Raw genomic sequence first — 19,795 nt, 5'->3', positions numbered from 1 at the left:
ACGAGGTTTACTTTTTTTTTTCCTTTCCTCCTCCTCACCCCACTGGGAGGGGGGAGGAGGAAGTGGCTGCGTGGTGCTGAGTTGCTGGCTGGGGTTAAACCATGACACTGTTGCAGAGTGATTTCTTTTTTGGTCAGTCCAGTTCCAGATGCTTGAAAAACTGGAGCCTCCAATACTTGCTTCCCTTAAAGGACTATTTTTTTTTCTTTTGCTCTAAATTTCATCCTCTTCAGTTCTGTTTTTGAGATGTAAATTTTGACCAGACACTGGGGTTCCATTTTGTTTCCAAATCATCTGGGTAATTTACATTCCGTCTTTGAAAGTGACATAGAAACTGGGGAGCCAGAGCCTCACTAAAATGAATGTGACTTGGCTTCTGGTGCAGACATCGCTTTTGGATACTTGGGTCCCTCAGACAAGCCATGTTTCCTCTGTCCGTGTATGCATTTGCACAGCACCAAGCACAATGCTGACCTAATTTAGAGCTCTGCATGTTACACCAACACAAGTAGATCGTGTTCCTTCAGACACGGTACTGTTTGTGTAAGAACGCTATATTTGGAGTCTCCAAAATGCAGTAGTTTGCTTATCTGCTGCTTTTGCTTCCATGGGGGAATTCAGTGTGATAGTGGTGATCTCCAGTACTATCTAGGTTTGGTCTGCCTTCCACTGAGATCCAAGCTGTTGCTGGTGAAGGGAACACACAAGATACATTAGTTTGTCAGATTAAGTAGACATAGATAGCTTAGAGTTGGTTTTCTGTTAGGCCCACTTGTCGTGGTTTAACCCCAGCTGGCAACTAAGCACCACGCAGCCGCTCGCTCACTCCCCCCCACCCCTGGGACGGGGGAGAGAGTCAGGAAAAAAACCTCATGAGTTGAGATAAAGACAGTTTAATAGGACAGAAAGGAATGAAAAACAATGATAATGATAATAATAATATGACAATAGTAATACTAAAAGAATTAAACTATACAAAGCAAGTGGTGCACAATGCAATTGCTCACCATTTGTTGACTGATGCCCAGTTAGTTCCTGAGCTGCCATCTGCCCCTCCCAGCCAGCTCCCCCAGTTTATATACTGGGCATGATGTCATATGGTATAGAATATTCCTTTGGCCAGTTTGGGTCAGCTGCCCTGGCTGTGTCCCCTCCCAGCTTCTTGTGCCCCTCCAGCCTTCTTGCTGGCTGGGCACGAGAAGCTGAAAAATCCTTGACTTAGTATAACCACTACTTAGCAACAACTGAAAACATCAGTGTGTTATCAACATTATTTTCCTACTAAATCCAAACCACAGCACTATACCAGCTACTAGGAAGAAAATTAACTCTGTCCTAGCTGAAACCAGGACACCACTGCAGGGTGGCACTTTCTCACAGTGTGACACTTATGATCTTCACCAGAGGCTGCGTTATACTCTGAGCATCTCTGTATCCAGGTGATGATTGCTTCCCTCTCAGAAGGGAGCGTGTGGGAGAACAGAAGCATCCTATAGGGATCTGCTAGATTTGAAAAGGCCACTCATAAGATGAGGATTTTGTCATGCTGGTGGAAGTTGAAATTTGCTGAACATACGAGGACGTTGTGTTCAAATCATGTTGGAAATGTATAAACAAAAGCAAGTATTCCCCCAGGTGTTTACAATGTTTCTAAGCAGACACATTCGTTTGTGGTGACTAGATTTATTTTTAAGTCTTGGCTTGATATCGGCAAAATTTTTCAAGATTTTGTTAATTAGTGGTAATAGTGCACCTGGATTGTGCACTATTCATGATATGTGCTGATTTAAAAAATAAAAAAAATTCCTGAACTCTTGAGAATAAGTCAAGGTAGCCGAATGTAGTCTAAGTGAAATACTATGATTAAAAAATGAAAATAATATAAATCATTTCAGTTAACATAGAAAGCATATAATTGCTACTGAATAAAGTTTGGGATCTAACTAATTTTAATAAACGTTACATAAAATATAAATAAAATATTTAGGTTTGACTTATTTACTTTTGAGTAATTTTTTCTTGACTATCCAAGACCAATTTTCAACTTTTTAACTCTCCCATTGAATTTTATTTGTGTTTTTTTTCTCCTGTCTTACTGTTACATTATTTCTTCTTTGTGTTCTGAAATCTGCAGTTACCTGGTATACAATGGGAGTTAAGCACAGTTGCAAACCAAATCTCAAGCCACGTGAAAAGGGTGAGGCTGTGACAGTAAATAGTAACAATAGTAAAAACTATTGTGTTAAAACATCCAGAATTACAGATTCAGAGCTTCAGTGTGTTCATTTGTAAAAATGTGTGATGGTAAGAGTTGGGGCCACACTTATGGTCATTTTAAAGATAAATTATTTTTAGTATTTTTACCAAGGCTGGTCCAAAGCCTGTTAAAATCAAAGGGAAACAAGTACATGTGTGGATCGGACCTCTGGTGCTTACTGTAAAGGTGTGTGGGGTTTTTTTCGCTGTTTTTTTAATGTGCCTCTACTGTTCCGTAGTGACTAGTGCGTGTGGTATTAGTGGCAATAAGACAGTTTTTAATTTGTTCAGGGGGTTTTGGTGGGTTAATTTTGGACTAACTCTGGTGCTAGTCAGGTGCCATCTGCCTTCCTGCTGCCTGGGGAAAGTAAGAAGCCAGGGCAAGTGGCAGAAGGTGTGTGCTGCGGCTGGTGGGGCAGCAAGGCAGTGGAGTGGCAGCGGCCAGAGCTGATGAGCCTGGAGCCGTGGCTGTGCCAGCAGCATGTGACATGGGTGCCAGTCAAGTAGCACCCATTTAGCATGTCCCAGTCACATGGGACTGAGGTGATAATATGCAGCCTTGTTTCTGCACAGCCCAGGCAGGTTCCTGCACCCCTGCAGAGTCCCACTTAATTTAATGGGGTTCCAGGTGGCAACAGAGCTCTGTGCAAGTATGTTCATTGCAGGGCTGCTGTAGACTTTTTGATACCATTGAGTGTGTCCCTTTCAGGGGTGTTTAATACATATCTGCAGTTCTGGAAAAATGCAAATCTGTAAAATGAGCCAAAATCTATCTGTAAATAAAAGCATAAAACTTGGCATTATTGCAAATCACTTGCTCCTGAATTAAAGTTTGGCATCGGACTAATTTTAATAAAGATCTAGGGCTTGAAGGCAAATGCTTATCTGTAGAGGAAACAAAAACTTGTTACCTCATTTTCCTCGGTGAATCTGCTCACGTAGTGTAGTTCAGTTAGTGTCCCCAAAGCATTTGAAGATCATGAGATAATCCTCTTGACCTGAAGAAGGGAGAGTGTCATGGAGAAAGCCATAGTTAATGACCTGGATAGCTAATTACAACATGTGTTTGCTGTTCCCTGCTCCCTCTCTGACCTCCATTATCCTTCCTAAGTGCTCTTTGGCTCTTTAGCAAAGCCTCTTCCTCCCTCTTCAGTGTGTCTTGCCCCTTTTTCCTTCTCTTTAGTCATCTTCAAAAGATACTGCCGCAGGAGTGTGAGACTGGTGGGCTTTGGGAGATATAAGCAGGTGGAAGGAGTCTGTGAGGACTAATAAGAAATTTAGACTTAAATGTCAGTGAGGGAAGCAAAGGATAAGGAGAGAGGTGGGATCTATGGGATGAGAAAGTGAAAAAATATTGCTGAACCTGGACCCGTACTCAAGTATTGCTCATCGCAGGTCTCGCATCACCCTGGTGCTTTGTCACTGCCAGCTGCTTTCAGAAATGGTTTGTGTGGAGGGAGAGGGAGGGTTAGTATGTACAGCAAAAAAACAAGAGAGGAATTCCTGAGGTAGAACAGAGGCTCCATCTATCCCTCTGTCCTAAATCTTAAACCGGAGTGGGAGTGTGTAATTGAGGAGTAGACATTGTGGCCAAAGGAGGCGGCAGCTGTGTGAACTGAGCATATCATTCTGAAAAGAGGATGAAGCCAGATCAAACTACATGGTGACAGATGGCCCATATCAGAAACCAGATGGCCCAGTGAGTCCCACCACTCCTGCTATGAAATAGCAAGAAGAGAAGCCCACAGTGTAGTCCAAAATGTTACACTCTTATGTAAGGGCCACTCATGGTTTGTAAATGATGTTACACCTAGAAATCCAGTCTGCGACGGCTGATTCATAAGCCAGCATGGGCTGCTTGCAGGAAGGGTGACAGATCTGAGACCCAACTTACTTTTACAAATACGTCTACATGTGGCTCATCAGCTAATGTGCCTCAGTGGCTTTCAGGCCAGACTGCCTTACAGGCTGTGCAGGTGTACCTTGTAAGATGCTGACACTCAGTTAAGGTCTTACCTGATTGATAGTATCCATGGATGATCATTGCAGCTGCTTCAGAGTGTACAATTATGAGTAATTGCCTGCTTGCTTACAAATGTGTGTAGCCTCCCTTATCTCAAACAGCCTCTCTTCTCTGCAGTGGTCCACCTCATGGACCTGAGCACTGTAATCTAGAAGTTGCTCTAAACCTGCAGCAGGGCAGTGTGGATGCGCACTGGTCCAGGCACCCCTGCTGCGGCTGGTTGCCCTTCCGATTTGTGGCATGTGTAATCGCTATAATACCAATATTAACCTATGTGTTCTGCAACTCTTATTATGTCTGCATTTGTGAAGCCTTGCCTGTTCCTTTCTTGGAGGTAATAAGAGCCATCCAAGACTTGGAAAACTTAAAACATGAACTGAGAATGACGTGAAGGAAAGCAGATTTATAGCTAAAATGTCCCGCTAATCCAAACGCCATCTGTTTGGTACCCTGTCCTGGGAACAGATTTCAAAGTGGTTCTGAAATGCTAATCTAGTACTGAAATTCTGATCTACTGTTAACATCAAGTTTATTAAGAGATGTTTTGTACATATGTGAATACATGAAAACTTGCTGGGAGGGATTTGTGTGTTTTATACATGGGGCTTGTATTTTTCAAATTAAAAGCTTAAAGTTCTGTTGATCATTAGGGCAATATAGTATCCCAATATATAAGTACAAGCACCTTCCAACAGTGCATTAAGCGATGCCGCTAACTTGTCAGCAAATTAAATATAAAGACGATACAATTCAGACCAAATAGCTTTGGCTGGCACTTAGATCAAATGGAGAGATGTTTTCCCTTTCTCATTAAATCTGGCACAATATGGATAGTGATTGATAGCTATTAAAAGCACTAAAGCTTGAAAGCATTAATCAGCTTGTTTCTCAGGAGAGGCTGTATTTGAGAGGAAGCTAGGGTTCGGGATTCCTGCGTCCTGTCCGTTGCACCATGCAAGTGTGTGCCAAGGGCTCCTTTCTTGTCTAGGAGCTCGGAGCCCAGTGCGCATCTTCTGTATCTCTCGTCTCAGACACTGAATGCATTTGAAATACAATGCCATTATTTCTGATGCACCCATATTAAATGTGCAAGAATAAAATGTCCCTAATTAAAACATTTGTAGGTCTGGTTTAGTAACCGTCGTGCTAGATGGAGGAAACAGGCAGGAGCCAATCAGCTGATGGCTTTCAACCATCTGATCCCAGGAGGATTTCCACCCAGTGCCATGCCAACTTTGCCGACGTACCAGCTCTCTGAGCCCTCTTATCAACCCACCTCCATACCGCAAGGTACAGTAGCCAACAGGTACTTGGTTAAAATAGTGTTATTGGGGGGTTTCCTGTGTTGATCCACCGTAGAAATATTTTCTTCTCTAATGTAGAAAAGGAGGTGTTGGCTAATTTAGGGTCTGAGTCAGTGAGGACCTTGCAAGCCTGCTTATTTTAAGCATGTAAGAACTAGGGTTTGTTTTGCTGCAAGAAAGGACTGGTTACACGTGAAGGATGCTAGCTAGAGAAATAATAGCCTCCTGCACGGCAGAAGTGCAGCATTCGTAAAGCGATGTACGTGCTTCCCTACCCTTCTGTTGCATTGGCCTCCTTTGCTGAGAGTGCCCGGCATGGTGGGGAAGGAGGCAGCAGTTGCATTCTGTATTTTTTGTTGCTTTCGATGATGGTGCACTGGAAACTTCTGTTATTACTCTGAATATTTATCTGATGGTGGAAAAACCAGCTATTCAGACCATCTTGTTTAACATCAGATAGTAGCAAGTCTCAGTATGGTAAAAATTTGTCTTAACGTTACCAGAAATTCTGTGAACTTTGATGGATTTGGGGGGGGGGGAACAGAGCCTCAAATCCAGGCTACGCTAGATTTTACTGTTACAGAAAAACCTTACAGGTGAGATTTTATAAAACAAGTTACTGTACTCTTCTTGCTCCCTGCTTGAGATTTGGATCCTAACTGTTTGTGGATGTTCTGATTAAGGGAATTTTTCAAAGCCCAGGGCTTCTCCCATCATTGCTAGGTTGACTACAAACCACAGCAGAATTTCTGTGCTGTGACCAGGAGGGGAAAGCCTGTTACCAGTCTTCCAAGCAAATAAAGCTTTTTCTTTATTTTTTACATATGTGTATATATACAAAAAATATTGCTGTATCAATTCTGAACAATATGTGCCCACTAAGGATTGTCTGAAAACTGCATGTGTCTGTTGTTATGATTTTTACAGTCTATTTAAGAGTTTTTGTGTAATCTTACTAGCCAGTTAAATATCTAGCAATATTGAAGATTTACCTTTCTACTTAACCGGTACTTAGATGCAGGTCCTGATGCAATTCTGTCAAGTTGAGCTTCACATAATGAACTTATTATGCCAAAAAAAAGGAGGAAAACCTATCAACATGTTTCTTTTGCTTCTAGCCGTGTCTGATCCAAGCAGTACTGTCCATAGACCTCAGCCTCTCCCTCCAAGCACTGTACACCAAAGCAGCCTCCCTTCAAATCCAGAGAGCAGCTCTGCCTATTGCCTACCCAGCACCAGGCATGGATTTTCCAGCTATACAGACAGCTTTGTGCCTCCGTCCGGGCCCTCAAATCCCATGAACCCTGCCATTGGCAATGGCCTTTCACCTCAGGTCAGTCCTGTGTTTTCAGACAGAGGATTTGCTGTATACCAGAACCAAAGAGTCTATTCCCTCAGGCCACAGTATAATGAATTGCCAAATTTAAACCATAATGTATTCTTTATACAAGCCACATGATTTCAGTTTGCTAGTTTCCTTCTTTTTTTATTTTTTTTCCTCCTACTGGCTGAATCAAGAGTCATAGCTTATATTTAATTTCAAGTGATTTATAACGTAATCATGCAGGCTTCATGTTTACATTCAGTTGTCAAGCATTTGTAATGTATTGCTATTCTCCTGAAGATCCATGGCTAGGTACAGAAAGTAGGTTGTGTAGTTTTTCTGTGAATAAAATACCTCTTTAAGATAATCTCACCAAGGTTTTACCAAATGGTCCAGGAAAATTACAGGCAAGTTGTACGAGGAGAGTTCCAAGGGCTGAGCAGTGTGCATTGAGATGAGCTATAATCGAGTTATAAATACATAAATTAGGAGTATTACTGGTCTTTGGCAATATATAAATGCATGAATATCATAATTGTTTTTCTAATTTGCGTGAGCTCTTTTTAGGAAATCATGTTAATAAATTGCCTTGATAATTGAGTGTCAAAAGGTTGGTTAAATTTTCCTACACGCGGCATCTCTCTGAAGCTGACATTATTAGTTAAAGCTTGAATAGATGGTAGTTTATTTTATTAGCGAGAGCTTTGCCCAGGTGCTTGGAAAGAGATGTCCACTAAATTCTGAGAAGTCACAAAGAGGATGCAATCTATAATTACAATCAGGAATATCTTCAGGGCTGAAAGTGAGAGTTTTAACAGCTTTATCTGCTTTCTACTCTTTTTTCCTCTCAGTGGTTAGAAAAACAGAGAGAAGCTCAGAATGACACAAATGAAAAGTGAAAAGACAATTATACTCAATTACACACTAATCACTGACTATCACCACTGCCTAAGCAGGGAGAGGGCATTCTAATAGGCAGAAAATGAGATTTTAATGGCACAAAGGGTGGCCAAAATAACGACTCGTATATCTTTGCCTCCTTCGTTTTCTTCAACTTGTGGTTTGCATCTCGGGAGTACAGTTCCTGGTTCCTGTGCAACGGTGATAACTCTGTGCAGCTGAAAAGTTCAAAGGCACTGGAGTTGAAAAGAATGAATAACAAAGGCAATGAAATAAACATTTTTGCCCAAAGGCAAAAGTTCATAAACCCTTTTTTGTAACAGTAAATGTAATTAAGTTTCACAGATTCCTATAGCATAGAGTGGGGTACAAAACTTTATGGCTTGAAATCTCAGGAAAAAAATACCAACAGAAAAACAAACGGATGTACTTCCAACGAGACTTGAATGGATTTTGTTCTAAAGAATTCTGATTCCTAAATGCAATCTCCAACAAAAGCCATGACATTATATTAGTTGCTTCATTCATTTATTTATTTATTTAAACGGCCAGTTTCGTAGTGTGCAACGCTTCCACATTTTTGACGTAAATAACTTCTGGGATTCAGTGTTAATCCATCAAAAGTAGTTGTTAGTGTCAGTTTAAATGTGTGTTGGTTCTGGCTATGGAAAATGTGATCTTTTTTTCCTTTCACAAAGCTTTTATTGTCTGTGACACAGAAGTGGAGTGCAACAATAAAGAAATCTTGTGATGTCTGGGCAAAGTGGGACAAAAAAGTGAGGCCAGGTTTCCTCCCCCCAAAGTCTTGCTGATGTGAGGTTTGATATAATCAAAAGGAGATCCTGGAGCAGATTAGATGGCTTTAATCAGTTACTGTGCTTCTTTACACCCAGCCCTGTCTTTATGCTATGAAACTTCTGCTGTTTTGGGTTTTTTTCCTCAGACTTTTGAAACCTTTTTCTACCCCAGTGCTTAGAGCTCCTGGCCGTGTCCTGCACCTCTACTAACAGGTTTAGGAGGAGGCTGATCGCTCAAAAGCAGATGTCATGCGTTCATCACTGAATGCATTCAGGAGATTACTTATATCCATTTAGATTTTGAACAGCTTCTTGGCAACTGAATGATTACCTTCACTGGCTGATAAAGATCTTTCCAACAAACAAACAAACAAAAACCCCAGCTCTAAATTCATGCAGTGTTACCAACAGCTCCTCTAGAACGGTTTTGGGGCCTAGACAATGACTCGGAGACATGTATAAAATGACATACCTAGGCTTTGTGTTTAAGGGAGTGATACCGCCTCAAATATGTAAATTTTGTGCAACAAACTGTGGGACTCTAGCAAAACAGCAATAGTGCTTTACACCCAGAAGATCCTCAGACATTGGTCATGTACGTACCACGTTACTGCGTGGGAAATACCCCTTAGCCGCAGGGTGTGTCGCAGTGCATCCCCTTGTCATGCTTCCCTGGGGTGCCTGTTCCTGCAGGCGCCCAGGTGCTGACCGAGCGGCTGAGGTAGCGGTGGCCGGCAAGTCGAAAGCCAGTTCTGTGTTGGGGATTTCACAAAGAAAGAGAAACAGTTTTCCTGCTGAGTGGGCATGTTGCAGTGCCCTGTCTGTGTGCGAGGAATTTAGATGAGAAGGAAAGAGGGTCTTTTTACTAGCTGGTGGATTTTTGACCACAATAAATCTGGGTGTGCGAGCAATTAACATAATGTTTCCACCCATCGCTGTGTCTCTCGCAGGCAAACACTCTGGACATACTGTGCGTAAAGCTGAATTTACGGTGACTCTAGCAGGAGGGGGGAGGGGGGGATTTGTCTGAAGCCCGAATAATCTTTTGTGATTTAAAAAAAAAAAACCCTCAGAATGTGCAGAACAAAGTATAATATTAAGATTCACAGGACCGTATTCTTACCAGACTTAAACCTCCTTTTCCACTTTGACCTCAATTGATTCCAAATGAGGGTCTGACGCGCAGACGCCCGAGGAAGCTTTATTTTCCACGCAGGATGTTTCCTTTCTAACTTTGTTCTTGAATATGGTGGACAAATATGTTGTTTAAGGCAAGCACTGGGTGAAGGCAAAGGACAAGCAGAGATGGCTAGGGTGCTGTAATTTTCTTTTTATTTTGTTAGCCTTGAATTTGGAAGTTAGAGAGGACTGTATGTCTTGGTCAGTTTTAGGAAGCAGACTGCTCCATAACATACCTGTCTTGCAGGCTGGGGAAATAAAATGTTGTTGCTCTTGTTTAAATGAATAAGAGAATAGAAAGAGTCCCACCTTGTTAATATTCAGCATGTTTTAACATCAAGACAAGATCTGCAGATCTCCTCTACATGACTGATTATTCTCCTCGTTCATCTGGTTTACTCGTTACTACCTGGCTGTGGTGAGAGAACCTCTGTCTTACAGACCTGCAAAGGGTTGACTTTTGCAGGAATATTAATGTCTCGGGGAACTGGTAGCCAGGAGTGTCCTTGTTTGTATTTCATGAAAAAGCAACCAAAAGCATGCAAGCACGCTATCTCAGCCAGAGCTCTTTAAATATAATGTCAGAATGGAGATTATTAGTGTGTAATATATGTAAATTGCATATTTTAATGTTTTCTATGCCTATTATGCAGCTTCTTGGCTTTCACGCATACATTTATGGGAATATTGTATTTCCTTTTCAAATTATGTTTCAGTTGCTCAGTGCATTTTCTTTTAACAAACATTTGTTAACTCAAAATTATTAGGGAGTAGCATATCTATATGTTAATATGTGTGTACGGGACTTAAGCGTGCCTCTGAATTGGCATGTCGCTTTCTGATCCCGGCATTAACAGTCATCACCGGTTCTTCCGTGGAAAGCAGAAGAGCGACTGCAAAAACATTTGTCTCGCAACTGCAGGTGTACAGTCTTACTAGAGAGCAGATTGTTTTTAAGACAGGATATCAATATTTTGAACTGCTTCATTTAAGATAAGGAAAAAGGCTTTTCCGGTGTACATGGGCATCCCCTGACCTTGTCATGTGCTTTTTATTAGTGTCAAAGCAGCAGAGTTTGCCCTACACCAGGCAGTTCAGGCAGTTGGCTGGTTTTGAAGCATGCCGTTTTGGACTGCTCGTGGATTCAGATGGAGCGGGAATACTCTGCTCACATTGCTGCCCGTGAGGCCACTTGCTTCCTGTATTTAACCTATAGGATATCCAGGCTTAAATAGTACTGCAGTGTTAAGTTTTTACTGGAAAAAGAACAAACGTGTGTAACCTGTCTCCTGCTGGATGTAATTTTTTTTCCTCCTTGCCCTCTAGAAAACTTCAGATCTACTTTTTCCTCTTCCTTGTCGTCTTCCCCCATAATTGAGTCAAACCAGTAGCTTTAAAGGCTGCAGTTTCAAAATGGGAAGTGGATTGAATGTTGAATGGGTTGTGTAGAAGATCATAACAGTCTTTAACAAAGTTTGCAGTTCTCATGCCATTACGTGGAGCTCAGGAATAATCTTGATAAGAAAATTCCAAACTTTTCCATGAACAGTAGTAAAGATGCAAGCTGTTTAAAGGTTTCTTTCTTCTACTGTCAAAACATTTCACTGCCTGAGTTTAAGAATTATCCTGTAACTCTTTTTGGTGAGATAGATCTTAGGCAAGTGGCTTCTCTTAAGTCTTTGAGAGCACTTGGTTTTCATTAACCTGAAGCATGGATCTGATGGCAGCTGTCGAATCAGTTAGATGTGTTCATATTGTCTTGTTAACTCTGTTTTTAAGGGAAACACAGGAACCAGTGGCTAAAAACTTGCATTCCCTCATTAAGAGGGACAAAAGGGGAGAAAAAAGCAACTATTAATTTATTATACTTTTTCCTATACCTTCTGTCGAATTACTGTCCAACTGGTTGCCCACATTTCATTTGGATCCAAGTCCCACACCAATGATCTCATGATCTTTGTCACAATGAACTTGGCTTTGAGAGCTCTTTGCTTAATGACCCAAGAACATGAGACAGAGCTCAGGGATTTCTTTGTAAGGAAGAAAGTTAATTCACATGATACAATTTTCATGAACACGAGTTTTTTTTGTTTTGGGTTTTTGTATTTAAAAAAAAAAGTTCAGTCAGTGGGATTGATTATTTTTGCTTCTGGAGTGGGTACAAATAGATGGGATCCAATAGTTTTGTAATTGTTATCATGCAAGAATAATAACATTTGTTTTGTAAATATTGTAATATTTCAAATATTATAAGTATACATTTATAGATAATATATATAAAATAAAATATATTACTATAACAACAACAATAAACAGGTGACCTTACATTTTCAATGTCCACCTTAACTTCTCTCTCTGGGCCTACTTCCACCTCCATCCCCACCACGCCAGAAAGGCTGGGGCAGGTGGGTGGGGTTTCAGCCTTCAAAAAACAGGTCTCCTCTACATGGAGATAGATACAAAAAAGCTCTAGACTTCTCTGGAAACTTAAGCCAATTGTACTGTAACTTCATGAGAATAAATGTTTAGAAAAACAATAAAAAATATAGATATCTTAAATAAAAAAAGTAAAAGTAAAATAACACAATATATATAAACCATATCATTTTCTTGGTTTTCTTAACCATTTTTTAATGATATTGCTCACAAAACTGACATATCTTCTTCCATAATAATTTGTACCATTTAGAATATACACAGGCTGAGTATTCAGTGTCACTGCAGCCCTTAAATAATTTTTTGCTTTTGCTACATGTTAGAAGTTCAATTTAAACCACTTGTTAAGTGAAAGTATGAGTCAGCCCTTCATAGAGTATAAGACTGGCATGCGTTGGTGAACTTCTAATTCTTTAATGAATTTACAAAATAGAAATATCAACAGGAATCTGAATAGTTGCATATTTATTCAATTAAGGGCTGGTACGTGAATGAGGGCTTTGTCATGATTAATCACAGATGGCTCACTTGAGTCCTTAATTATGCTCTATATTTTAGATTTCAAAAAAAAAGGTACTAAAAATACCACAACGTGATTAAGTGAAAGCCATATATTGCAGTGGGATCAGAAAGAGCAGAATTTCATCCTTAGCAATCCTTAGAAAGCAATGTATCCATCTTTAAATGTATCAGGCTCAATTTCCTTCAAAATTTCGTACCTCTCTAGAGAGAACTGCTTTATTTTTACCTTAATTTTCGCCAGGATATCAGTAATAGTAATAATTTTCTTATAAAAGAAAGACTGAGTGCTGAGCGAGAATACAAAGAGGCTTCCACTGCTCAAAATAGCAAAATACACTTTTATTTGTCCCCAGTGCTGATTAGCCTAACGTTAGAGGCCCTGCCATATGCGTTAATGGGAGCTTCACGAATAAACCCTTCCTTACTGGTTGGATTCCTCCAGTTATGCTTGTCCATCATCTTTTTTTTCCCCCCACATTTATGGATAACTTATTGCTTTTACCTAAATGGCTAGGATTTTGTAGCAATTTCCTGTTGGTAATTCCAGTCATGTAGGTATAGATCATGCGATAGGTGTTACTGTAGGGCCAAACGTTGAGTTTGGTGAGAGTCCTCCTGTGAAAGCTTTGCAGATCCCATCCCCTGAACATCTGCCAGCAAAAAAAAAACAACCCCTCAGTGTTTGAATTAAAAAAAAAAAAAAAAAAAAAAAAAGGGTGTGTGGGTGTAGTTTTGGTTTGTTTTGCTTTCAGAGAGAACAAACGCATGTATCCCAGTTGTGGAGGGAAGGTGTGTGAGAGTCCAGCTAGTGACAGCTGGGCTGGTTTTTGTGATGGCCAGAATCCTTCTTTTGTGTTTTGGGTTGAGTGGAAGGTGGGAGGAGAAGAATTCACAGGCAGAGAGCAACCTAATCTCACATTTAGGCATGTTATGAACTGTTGTAAGTAATATTGCCATATTCAAGCATTTAAACTCATGAGCCTACAATCTCTTGAGACTGCCTGAAAAAATTTTGAGATGTTTAATTTTATATATATACTTATATATTCACATATATTCGTATAAATTGTGAGTATATGTTCATCTTTGGGCTTTGTTTTACCTTTTCCATCATCTTGACATTTCTGAAGCTTTTCCATACAACCAGGATCTAGAGAATTAGCTTCTCTTTGAATTATTTTGGTAACGTTACCCAGTCCCATGACTCCATGATCTAGCACCTGAAAAAAGACATGAGTTTCGTGACAGACTGTGATAATATTGTGAACATTAGTAATCTCCTGTAGATAAAAATATAATTCATGAAGGATCAAGTTATCCTCTTAATTACCCTAAATGTGCACCAGTGCACCTTCTCTAATTTCAGTGTAGCTACCACTGATGTCTAGTGGTGTGAAATCAGTATGAGGTCTTGTTTGATATGAGTATGCAGAAGGTCAGATCATCAGATGTTCAAAGTCAGTGTATTTGCTCCTATTTTCATTAACCAAGTATGTGGTTCCCAGTGCTTGCCATTTGGCATGAAAATACTTTGTCGGGTTTCTTCATATATTCAGCAGAAATATTCATATATATAAAATGAATCAGCAACATGGGTCTAGGATCCTATAGGTACAGATCCATGTAGCTAATTAATTTTAATAAATCTTCTAACATCTCTCATTCTAATGCATTATAACCATCCTTTTTGTGTTCTTTCTTGTGCAATATTTTGTTTTTGAGAGATTTTTCTACAGTGAAAAGAGTTAACAGCAGGTAATGCCATTCATCTCAGAAGGAGTTTGAAATTTTCAGTGTTAGTGATGAATGAGGGTATCTGACCCACATCTGTTTTACATTAGAATGGAACATTGCCCTGACATCGTTAGGAGCATTTGTCAAGATTGCCTGGACAGAGCTTCTGTAAATTACATGCTGCAAATGTGTCAGGGTCAGATAAGAGGATATCATTAACTCCACTAAAGTTTACTCATGATTCTGTCAGTTCAACTTAATATGTTAACTGCCAACAATTTTCCTTGAGCTGTTTCATTAAATCTTTCATTCACAGGAGGGGGAAAAAATGTATCACTGTACCCAAAAAATATTGCACATGTTCTTTTCTCATAAATCATATTAATTGCAGACATGGTCACAAAGCATATTAAATGCAGGCATGCGTAAATGAATTAAAACATATGAGAATTTTATTGTGCTTATGGTAGGTCCTACATCCTAAAATACCAACCACGTTCATTTAAATAGAATAAGCTTCTTCTCAGTTTAATGGCCTTTATTGTGTTGATAATAGAAGTATTTTCTAATAGCTGATAATGGACTAGATGTCACATAGATGGTCTTTAAGGCTTTCATCATTCGATTTCTCTTTCTGGATCATATCCTCAGCTAGTGATGCTGTGCTCACCCCACCAGCAAGGGATTTGTCCTAATGAATATTTTGGATTGCTTGAGATGTGCTCTCTGAGAACTTTTCTGTGGAGTTTGGTTGTTGCAGTTCACTGTGTTCTCTTTGCTTATTCCTAATTGCACCTTTGTTTTCTAATAGAATAGAACTATTTTATCAGTTACATATACTGTCTTTTATTGTATAAGCTCAAAGGCTATACGTCAACATTTCTGCATGTGTTTTGTAAAAAATGAGAACAAAATATATGTAGCCAAAAAACTTACAGCCTGATTTTTTTTTTTTGCATTTATAGGAGTTCTTTTCTAAAATAAATTGAATAGTTACAGTAGTATGTGATTCTAGGTGTTAGATTGGCTCTTGATTTTTCTTTCAACTTCTTTGGGATCCAGATCAGCGAGGCTGACAACTACTACTTTGGCTTTCCCAAAGTAATTCAGAGGGAAGTACATATTTTCCAGTAATTTGGATAGTATATGGATTGAATAAATGTATTTTCTTCCTTAATTATTGTAAACAATCAGATCTGTTTACTTATTTAGAACTATATACTGTTTCATACCAGCAGGAGATCTGAGTTGCAAAATCCAGATCTTGGTGTGTCTCTTGTACACCACTAAGCTGAGGGTGCTGAGCATCTTGCAGACGTGGCCCATGAATGGCTTTCTAATTGATTAGGTGAAAGTCAGCCATGCCCTTCCTGTAACTCCTTGTATGGGTGATCAGGTCATGGCACATACCCTACGAAAGACTTCTGCCCTGAGGCTACTTCCCTTATAGCTTTCAAAACAGACACGACCAAAAATCTAATTATTTAGATACTAATCAAGTGCAGGATGATTCCGAAGGCCTCTGAAGAAGATATTTCTGAGAAGATGGTTACTGTTCACACTTCCGTTTTCTCTACCTCAGAGACAGAGAGCTGTGTCAGTTCTGCTCCAAAGGGTCTATGCTCCAAAGTGTCTGTCAGGTGCATATGCACTTAAGAAAAAGATGCCTAAAGACTTGTATTATTATCTAATTAATTTAAAATTTTTAAAGTAAATCTCATCAAATGCTGATTTTAGTTTATCAGAGAAGATAAATCTCTATCCAAATATAGATGCTACTGAAGTTTGAGTGGCTTTTGAGACCAGGTCTAGATCCAGGTTTAAATTTCAAGGCTAATCTCTACCTGTAAAATAACTTCCAATCCCAAAGTTTTTGAGCTCACTGTTTTTGCAGTTGTAGTCCAAATAATGTTGTCTTGGGCTCTATTCTATTGAAAATATTAAACAGAAAAAAGTTTAGTTAAAGCATGTAGTTGGTAAAATAGCTATTTGGCCAACTCAGCAATCACTCCTAAAAGTCCTGGTAGAGACGGCGTGTGACGTGAGAGCGCTCACGCAGAGAAGCGTGCCGTTGGGACTCCAGCGGGGCTGCGAGGGCGACGCGAGCCCAGCCTGTTCTCCCTGCTCTTGAACTTGGAACGGAACGTGGTAAAGCCCAGTAAATATTGGTATCACATAGGTGCGATGCGGGAATGGAAAGGGCTGTGCACTTATTTCAGATTTCTGATAAACCATGTGTGTTTTAAACTGTAGTCAAAACCATGATACTTGTGCCAACATAAATATTTTCCAGAGTAGTAATTTTCAATGTAAATGTTTAAGTTAAGCTATGTTTTTTGTGGATCTTTCTCTTCTTTTAACTCTATTACTGTTAATTTTAAAGGACAAGGATTAACATAACCTAAATGAACATAGGTTCTAATATTGTATCCTGCTGATGCAATGTCAGATCATGAAGCATGCTAGATTTTCAGTACCGTATCATTTTCCAAAGGTACAAGAAAAATATTTGTAATTCCTAAAATAGAAATACTTACTAAAATAATCTTTAGAAATTTTATATAGTTTTCAGGAACCAGTCTTTAGAAGAAAAAGTTGAGAGCCCAGTTATTTCAGCTTTTAGGGGGTTTTGGGACAAAATGCTGTGCAGGTTGCTGTGCAAATAAAATGATTTTTCAATCTGTGGTGATTCCAGAGATTTTTTTTAAATTGTTTTTTTATTAACCTCAAATTCTTTTAATAGGTTTTGTGCATTGAAAAGATTATTTGAATTAAATAGAAACTATCTTATAGCCTGAATCCAAATGCTTCTTTTGTGTTTTTAATTTAAAAGTTGTAAGATTTCAGTATCTAAATGAAGTCTTTGGATATATTTTGAAACTTCTTTTTGCATGAATGCTTCAGTTTGTGAAACATTCAGCAAATACCATCAGTTAAACTCACGTTTTTCTGCTTAGCGAAACAGAAGGGAACGTTCTAGCGCTGTAAGTAGTAATTGAACTTCTTTCTCAGCATTTTTTTTTTTTCGGTGAGATGACGCAGAGATGTTTTGTGTTCTCAATGCGGGTATCTGGGTGTGTCTTTTTGAAGTACTCTGCTTGTGCCTCTTGCTCTTTTCCTTATCAGACATGTAAGACCTGGATAGGTCTTCCTTCCTACTTAAATTGTGATCCCTGGGTCTTGTTTCATTTATTTATTAAAAAACAAACAAAACTCAGAGCTGGGACCACAAGCTCCCTACAATAATAATCCCTTTTCTTTTGCGATGGAAAAGAAATACAATTCAAGAAGGAGCATCAGAGCTTTAGGAACCAGACATGTTCTTATGAGCATTAATTTATTCTTTACACAATAGACTCCAATTTTAATAATTTCTTTTTAGTTTATGGTAAGAAGTGCATTAAAGCAAAATGATTATCAAATAGCCTATGTCAGATATTTGTAATGCCTTTTTGGAGGAAGAACAACCTGTAAATTATAAGAATATGCTATTTTGGCAGAAGCTGTATGTCATCCATCCATTATAAGCTGCAGACTATTTCTCAGGCTTTGAAGTGCAACTTATTCCTGCAGAAGTAAGCAATTCTCTCAGTCATATTTATTTTCAAAATGTGCTATAGAGATGTGCAGGGAAAGGAAATGCACACCAACCTATAGTGTGAGTGATTTTTGTACAAGAAGTTACCACTGTAACTTCCTTCACTCCTGCTTGAAAGCACAGGTGCTTTTGAAATTTTTTTTTGCTCTTCTACTGGAACTTATGGCCTAGAGGGCTGGGCTTTTATAGGGACAAGCATGTATTTTCCAGTAATCTCTTTTCAACTAATCTTGACTGCTGATTTCATAACTGTTCATGTACCAGCAGCTTATTAAGGGAGTCACAGTTGACTTGAAGCCGTTCTGGAACGCCTGACCATTTCTGTTGTGTCCTCTAACTCAGGATGAAGTTGAGAACTGGTGTTGTGACCAGCACTTTGCTCTTTCACGTTCATTTCTTCACAGGCCAGCACACAGGGCATGCAGCAGCAGGAGTTACGGCTGCTCTGCCCCTTCCCCACATATTCAGCTTGTTCTGGGTGCTGGGATTCTTTGTTACTTCCAGCGGTAGTGTTGCTGTCATCAGCTCCAAATCAGTTTTGTTTTAATGACTGCTGATCTTGGGGGGGGACACAACATGTGTGAACTTTTTCACAGCTTTTCTGTGTTTGTAGATCATGCAGGACAGCGTGGCTAAAGAGCTGCTATTTGCTGCTTATTCTCTTACGATTGAGTCCTCAAGGAATAAACATCTGCAGAGATCCCAGGTGGGGCATGGGAGGATCAGGCACTCTAAAATCATAAGGAAAAATCATTTCAAAAACTTATTTGCCCTTGGTATCACTTTTTATTGGTGGTTAGCCATCAGTTTTTATTTGGGTGGATGATGCAACCAAATTCCACTTCCTCTTTGGATTAGAAACTGAAAGCATAGTTTGAATACCAAGTCTACCTATTTTAGGAAATCAGACGATAGACCTGAGAACTCCTGTGGCTCTGTAAGCAATACAGTTCTTCGCATATTTTGACTCTTTCTATTATTCTACCTTTTATTTTAGGTAATGGGACTCCTGACTAACCACGGTGGTGTGCCTCACCAGCCCCAAACTGATTATGCCCTGTCCCCTTTAACTGGGGGCCTGGAGCCCACCACCACTGTCTCAGCCAGCTGCAGCCAGCGGCTAGATCACATGAAGAGTTTAGACAGCCTGCCGACATCCCAGTCCTACTGCCCGCCGACCTACAGCACCACGGGTTACAGCATGGACCCTGTCACAGGCTACCAGTATGGACAGTACGGACAAAGTGAGTATTGGGACATTTGCACTGTGAAGTGCAATACCGTACCCATTTATCAACGGTCTGTGCTTTCTGTCTGTAACAAAGACAATTATGAGCAGAGCGCCTAACGGCTGACTACTACTTCTCTCCAAAGCCGAGCAGAGTGCACTGGTGAGATAGCTGATTGTTCAAGCAAGATTTCTGCTGCATAATTATTTTCTTAAGTGATGTCAACAACATCTTGATGTTATTAATTGTTGAGACATGAAACCTGATTGCCATTAGGTAAAACATAAGGGTTGTCCAAAATGAAATAACCACTGGCATTCCGCTATTAGAAACACATGTTCTTAATGAGGTCAGCTCAAGAATCATTACAGTATATAATCCCAGATACATAGAGTTTTGTCAAACTTGTCCTAGGAATAAAAATATTAGTCCCTTTCCTTTGATATATCAGTATTAAATATGACAATGTCAACCTGTAGTTGGCATGGCCCCA

At 39.6% G+C, this 19,795-nt stretch overlaps 1 protein-coding gene across 4 annotated transcripts in view; it reads left to right on the top strand.

The window, feature by feature from the left end:
* Window positions 1–19,795, top strand: part of PAX3 (paired box 3) — an 82,457-nt gene that overhangs the window by 61,265 nt on the left and 1,397 nt on the right. For all 4 annotated transcript variants that reach the window (XM_050902290.1, XM_050902294.1, XM_050902291.1 and 1 more), the window contains 3 exons: window positions 5,404–5,569; window positions 6,702–6,916; window positions 19,071–19,317. In XM_050902290.1, coding sequence (XP_050758247.1) covers window positions 5,404–5,569; window positions 6,702–6,916; window positions 19,071–19,317 — 628 coding nt within the window. The remainder of the gene's footprint in view (window positions 1–5,403; window positions 5,570–6,701; window positions 6,917–19,070; window positions 19,318–19,795) is intronic.

The sequence above is a fragment of the Gymnogyps californianus genome, chromosome 10, assembly GCF_018139145.2.
Source record: "Gymnogyps californianus isolate 813 chromosome 10, ASM1813914v2, whole genome shotgun sequence".
Taxonomy (NCBI): domain Eukaryota; kingdom Metazoa; phylum Chordata; class Aves; order Accipitriformes; family Cathartidae; genus Gymnogyps; species Gymnogyps californianus.
Note: the sequence above shows the minus strand (reverse complement) of the source record. Positions and strands in the feature narration are given on the sequence as shown.